The sequence below is a fragment of the Prunus dulcis genome, chromosome 1 (genome assembly GCF_902201215.1).
Source record: "Prunus dulcis chromosome 1, ALMONDv2, whole genome shotgun sequence".
NCBI classification, from domain to species: Eukaryota; Viridiplantae; Streptophyta; class Magnoliopsida; order Rosales; family Rosaceae; genus Prunus; species Prunus dulcis.
In genome coordinates this window covers 8,974,103-8,980,581 of record NC_047650.1, presented here as the reverse complement: position 1 = coordinate 8,980,581, position 6,479 = coordinate 8,974,103, and the positions used below count along the sequence as shown (strand labels likewise).

At 35.1% G+C, this 6,479-nt stretch overlaps 2 protein-coding genes across 3 annotated transcripts; both read left to right on the top strand.

Annotated features, from left to right (window-relative positions):
* Positions 1 to 2,618, top strand: LOC117638616 (proteasome assembly chaperone 4-like). 2 transcript variants are annotated; one of them, XM_034341352.1, is made up of 6 exons: positions 10 to 301; positions 536 to 604; positions 696 to 771; positions 868 to 932; positions 1,096 to 1,181; positions 1,315 to 2,618. In XM_034341352.1, the coding sequence occupies exons 1-5, from the start codon at positions 107 to 109 to the stop codon at positions 1,174 to 1,176; spliced, it is 486 nt and encodes a 161-aa protein (XP_034197243.1). In that variant the 5' UTR covers positions 10 to 106; the 3' UTR covers positions 1,177 to 1,181; positions 1,315 to 2,618. The 2 variants fall into 2 exon arrangements, with proteins under 2 accessions (XP_034196718.1, XP_034197243.1); XM_034340827.1 differs by having other exon boundaries at positions 1 to 301; positions 1,096 to 2,618.
* LOC117613231 (MATH domain and coiled-coil domain-containing protein At3g58210-like) lies at positions 2,618 to 4,434 on the top strand. The gene is made up of 6 exons (XM_034342111.1): positions 2,618 to 2,675; positions 2,785 to 2,914; positions 3,025 to 3,194; positions 3,320 to 3,608; positions 3,701 to 3,858; positions 4,018 to 4,434. The coding sequence occupies exons 3-6, from the start codon at positions 3,095 to 3,097 to the stop codon at positions 4,170 to 4,172; spliced, it is 702 nt and encodes a 233-aa protein (XP_034198002.1). The 5' UTR covers positions 2,618 to 2,675; positions 2,785 to 2,914; positions 3,025 to 3,094; the 3' UTR covers positions 4,173 to 4,434.
* Positions 4,435 to 6,479: the final 2,045 nt, after the last annotated feature.

The window sequence follows — 6,479 nt, the reverse complement described above, 5'->3', positions numbered from 1 at the left end:
AAAAAGTATAAAATGCAAGAAAAAGAAGAGGGGGCCAAAACCCTTGAGAGATTGACCCCGCTCATTTCTCCAATTCACAGTCTCACTCTGCTCGTGTCTGCAAATAATGGCTCGAGAAGATTTAGACCTCGGTGCTCTAAACCATGCTATGAGCTCTGCTCAAATTTCGAAAGACAAAGAACCGGCTGCTCCCAGCTACTACAGCAACGAAGACGATGCTGGTGGCGTGCAGATCACGTGCTTCACTGAAGTCGTCAACGCTACTACTTTCCACTTCCAAATCATGCGCCTTCCCAAGCAGGTTATCTTCCTTACCCTCCTCCCTCTTTCAATTCAATTTTATTTTGAAGTTTTTGGCCATTTTGATGTTGAATTGAACTGTCCAAGTCGAAATTGAGCAAGAAAATTCGTTAAATTTGTTATCTTTTTGGCTTAGAAAAATCTAGGCGGATTATTTGCATACATGGTCAATTAAGTTTGACAAGTATGAACAAATTCTGAATTGGGTAATAATTTCTCGTTGTTTTGAGTGTAGATATATGCATGGATTGGCTGCAACTCTGCAAAATTGGGACATTTGTATGCAGCAGCACCCATGAGACCTGTAAGTTGATAATTTAGTGTTTGTTTCCTCTTCAATTGATCTCTCTTTACATTGGTGATTTCTGACTTCTTTGTATCCTTGACTTACACAGAACAGTACAGTGGGTGTTACATCCATACTTGGTGGGGCTTCTGATAATACAGGGTCGAGCATTGCTCGAAGATTAGGTAAATTATCAATCTATGTTTAGATAAGTTTGAGTTTATCATTGTGTTTTCTTTTCGTTTCCGGTTCCATGGTCTGACATGCTGGGGTTCTTGCAGTTTTAAAGACGGGACTGAATATAATTCTGGCTTGCAACATTCCTAAGAATAGCCCCATGATTGAGGTCTATGCTCAATCTTAAACACCTACAGAAACACACATGAACTTGAGACTATGTGATGTGTGTTTCTTTATCATTTGCATATATGCAGGACAGGGTTGTTCATTTTAAACCTTTTGTTGGTTATTTTCACTGAATAATTTGCTCCTCCTTTTTGGTATTTCAGGCAGATGCTGAAAAGTTGTTGGTTCTGAAGCTAATCAGTCTTGGGTACACAAGGCCAAAGTCAGAAGGATTGTCTTCATAGTTGAGGTTTTTCTGAACCTGCTGTTTATCAGGAATGCATACTAGTCTGATTATAGTCGTCAAGCTAACACTTTTTCAAGATTGTGTTCTGATTGCAAAGTGCTGAGTCAATTGAAATATGATTTTGGATGTTTGGCAGGAGTGTAATGACGAGCATAGTTTTGTAGCATCTGGTGATTGGTTCTGTTTCTTTTAGAGTTTTGCCTATGATTGCAAAGTATTTAAGAAAGCTAGCCAAACTTGTGAGTTTCAAGCATAGTTGCAGTACAGTGATTTGGGGCTCGTTTGGAGTGATTTTGGATAGGCCAATAATCAGAGAAGCAAATGAAAGGAAGTTGCTTCACCCCATAATCGCTTTAATTCACTGTATTATTGTAACCCTTATGAAATTATTTTGCTTTGCTGCTTTGGTTATCCCCCACTCCGTCACTCTTGTTGGAGCTGGCTTGGTGTTTTTAAGTTTTTTCTCGCTCAAAATTCTCAGTTAGTCAATTCCATATGCATCATGAAATAAACACCTTTTGTTTCTTTTAAATTATTTTTCTAATATAAACTATAAAAACCAAAACCCTAAACACAAAATGATTTACCCTAGACCCAAAGGGAACATTGTAACCACTCTCTGTAAGGATTCTATTAAGCCTAAAATTCAATGTAAATGGGCCGCTCTTATTTTACCAAAATTTCATTTATTTTCTAAAGTTGCACTTAAAAGATGAACTTTGAAGTGCAAAATGTTGGTTGTTGCAGGAGGATATTCCAAAGATGAACTTATTTCGTATAATTTGTTAGCAAAACTTAACATATTCATGTTCTCAAAATTTAACGTGCCCACAATTCACAACAGTATATAGTGTTATAAACTTAAACTCATATAATAAATGTAATATAATATAAATAAAACATCTTGACATACCTTAAAAAAATTTATATATAATAATAACACATCAAATAACAAAACCCCACTCTGCACCCGAGTTTGAATCCCTCTTTTCTTAGAAGAAAAATAACAAAACCCCATAACATGTCACCAAATCCTTACATCCAAAAAATAAAAATATATAGACAAAAGATTTTTTAAAAAGAAAAGAAAAACAAATTGATATATATATATATATATATATATATATGTATATACAACAACCCGATAAGGCTCTAGCTTAGTAAAAGAGTCTTTCTTGGATACATATACATGGGAAAAGATCTTATACTCTCCTAAAAGTAGGCCACTTTACATGCCTTTCTTTCTTTCTAATCGCTCAAACCTTTTCCTTCACTGACTTAAGAGACTGATCTGGAGGAATTGGTTAGCCTAATTAATCAGATTTTCCATCAATTAATCTGCTGCATCAGCAAGTTTGGTGGTCAAATTTAACTGCCATGGCTACTCTTAATCTTAAGTTTCAGCCAGATGCTGCAGGTACGTAAGACAAACGAGTATATGGGAGCTGGGGGTGCCAAGGCAGCATCAGACCTACAGGAATGACAGAGCATGCGTGTGTGTGTGTATATATATATACCACGTTCAATGATCCGAACTGTGTAGTTTTTAGATATTCCTCTAGTGTTGTTGCCATTAATTAATTAATGTTTAATTATTGCATTGCAGGGGTTTCAACACCATTTTCAAATTCACCGCCAACTCATTACATCCTAAAAGTAGAGTCCTTTTCGTCTTTAGAGAGGCATTCAGCAGGTAGATTTGAGTCAGGGCAGTTCGATGCTGGAGGATACAAATGGTAAATTGTTTTTCTCATCTACTACTTAATTAGATATACCTTTGTAATTTGATTTGATTAATTTTCAGCATATATATGAGTAGTATTATTATTATGTTTGGTCACTGCAGGAAACTGGTGGTGTACCCAAATGGATACAAGCAGAAGAATGTGGATGACCACATCTCTGTCTACTTAGAAATGGCTGGAGCAGATTCACTTCAGACTGGTTGGGAAGTATTTGTTGATTTTAGATTGTTTTTACGTGATCAGAATAAGGGAATCTACTTGGTTCTTCAGGGTATGCATACATGATACATCTTCTATCTGTTTGAAAAGAATTCTCAATGCATCCATTCAGCAGATATAGACCAGTTCTTGTGTTGCTTTGCTCATGATGTTTTCGTTTTTTTTTTCGCTTATCAGATGCTAATCTAAACAAGATGTGCTTGCACGGGGCGATGTTTGAAGTGGGTTTCGATAGAGTTATCCCTCTGAATGCATTTACTGATTCTTCCAACGGCTATCTGATTAATGATACTTGTGTGTTTGGAGCCGAGGTCTTTGTTTGTAAAGAAAGAAGAGCTGGCAAAGCAGAACGCCTATGCGCGATCAACAGTGCTATGTACAAGCATCCTTGGAAGGTTTATATACCTTTAAAGTTCAGACCTGAATTCTTGGAATCAAAGCCATTCTTTGCTGGAGGACAGACATGGTAGGTATCTTTGATCATATTAAGCTTTGTTATTAACTTATTGTTAAATTACTTCTGGTTTTAATGCAATTTTATTTGTTGGTGGTTTGCAGGAAGATACGTCTCTATCCCAAGGGATATGACAAAGGAAAGGATACTCATGTTTCTCTTTACTTAACATTGGCTAATCCAGAACCTGCCTCCAAAATACTTACAGAGTTTACTCTGCGCATCGTTGATCAATTGAATGGCAAGCATTTTTTTTGTAAAGGTAAGCATGTGGTCTAAGTTAACCTAATGCTATATAATATATATTGCTATGAGGGGTTCTTCTCTGTAATTTTTGCTTCTTTTACTTCCCTCCTTTCAATTTATTTCTGAAACCCTAATTAGCCTTTTTGTTTTTGTTTTAATTTTTGTGTTCTTGCAGGTTGTCAATGGTTCAGTGCCTTGACTCCCTCTTTCGGTTTCTCTAGGTTGATTGCATTTGACATTTTGAAACAGTTAGACAAGGGTTTTTTGGTTCAGAGCTATTGCTTAGTGGAGGCAGAGGTCACCGTCCATGGAATTTTTACAGCATTGTAGTCAGCTAAAGCTTGTCCTAACGGCCACTTGCTGTTGCTGTCAAACAGAAACGTTTCTCCAATTCAATATTGGCAACACAACAACAGGATATAATGATCCTTATTTGAAGTTGTTTTCTGGTGCTTCTTTAAACAACACACTTTGGTGTTAGTTTCTATTTGCAAATTAGAATTTTATCATTTGTATGTCTACATATTGAGCTTTGCTAAGCAAGTCGGAAGGAGAGTCTATACTTCACTGCTCTACATGTGGTTTGGGCTTTTTCTCCTTGTTTATTTATTTATTTATTTTTTGGTTTTATATAAGTTTTGGTGAAACTCTAAATACCAAAACAAGATGAATAATCGTAAACCCAAAAAAACATTGTAGCCACTCTCTATGAGGATTCTTGGGGATGGGGCATTCGAAAACATGACCTCATGTGTATGAATAATTGTTTTTAACCACTTGAGCTATAATAACTTAAATTGTTTCTAATAAGCCGCTCTAACTTTACCAGAATGAATGAAAGAATAAAATAATTTCATTTATTTGCTAAAGTTTTTCCTCAAACAGAAAAAATAAAATAAATATTTTGAGTCTTAAACTATACAAATACCGCTGATCCCATGCAGTTAATTTGCATTGATTGTTAAAAAATTCTTATAAGATATTGCACTTTAAAGAATGAACTTTGAGCAGACATGACCTTAGCGGAGTGTTTAGAGTAGATGTACTCCCCACTTTGTATTCGAGTTCAAATTCTCATCCGCGTAGTTTAGATTAGTTTAAAGTAGATTTTCGCTTATAAATATAAAAAAAGAATAAACTTTGAAGTGCACCTACGTAATCTGAAAATGTTCATTGTTGCAAGAGGATGCTGCTCTATCCAAAAGGGAAAAGGGATTGCAAACGGTAGTAATCTTATTTCCGAAAATTTAACGTGTCCAAATTTCAAAATAAGTTTTTGTTTGTTTGTTTTTAGTACAAGCGATAGTCTAAACTAGAGGGGAAAAGTTTATCATACACAGACTACCATAGTGCCATGAGATTTTGAATATGAGACCATTGATCTGCAAGTTAAGACCCTTTTCCACCAAGCTGTTTATGTTGTGTTACATTCATCAATGTGAAATTATTTTTAACTCCAAACCAAACAGTTAACTTATCGCATCCAAATTTATAAATTCAAACTCATTCAAACTTTTAACAAAATATGAAAAATTTCCTAACAATGTGCAAGTATAACATTAATAAAACATCTTCAAATACGTTTTGACAACAAAAATAAAAATAAAAATCACTGAAAAATAAACTATAGACTAAATATTTCAAAAAGAAAAGAAATATGGTATCAGAGTAGAGGATAAACGAGAAGAAGAAGAAGGAACAAGAAAGAATATAAGAAAGCTCTGGAATTTCTTATTTCTGTAACAAACTCATTAACAGACTAACACATCTGACTTTTGACTCGACAGCTCAGCTACTAACTACCCTAACCATTAGGTGTATTTAACACGTGATCCTCTTGATTATATTCTAACATATTCCATGTCACTGTTTTTTTTTTTTTTTTCTATTAAGAAACTTGTCATCACCTCGTTAGGATCAGACCCAATAATTTAATTAAATAGTCGTATTAATAAAGGAGTTTCAGATAATATAAGGAATAATCTTTGAATATATAAAATCGTATTCCTATCGGAAAAGAACTCTAATATCTCCTCCATAACTTTCTTTCTGTAGAAGGAAGATTGGTGGTCAATTGCCATGGCTAATCTTGAGTTTGAGCAAGATGGTACGTAAAATATAATTCTTTTTCTGGACCTATGCGCTTGTGTTGAACTTGTATGCGAGGAGGCGGGTAATGTCGTAGTCAATTGGTTTAACTCACATTTGCAAGAAAGTTCTATACATACGTATCTTCTAGTGTTGTTGCCATTAATTAATAAAATGTTTAATTGTTGCATTGCAGGGGTTTCAACACCATTTTCATATACACCGCCAACTCACTACACTCTGAAAATAGAGTCATTTTCGTTGCTAAAGAAGCATTCAGCGGATAGATTTGAGTCGGGGGAGTTTGATGCTGGAGGATACAAATGGTAAATCGTTTTTCTAATCTGCTTGTTATTTCTTACATTTTGGTCATTGACTGGGTCTATATTGAAATGCCCCTATTATTTTTTATGTTTGATATCACTGAAGGAAACTGGTGGTGTACCCAAATGGATACAAGAAGAAGAATGTGGAAGACCACATCTCTGTCTATCTAGAAATGGCTGGAGCAGAATCACTTGAGACTGGTTGGGAAGTATTTGTTGATTT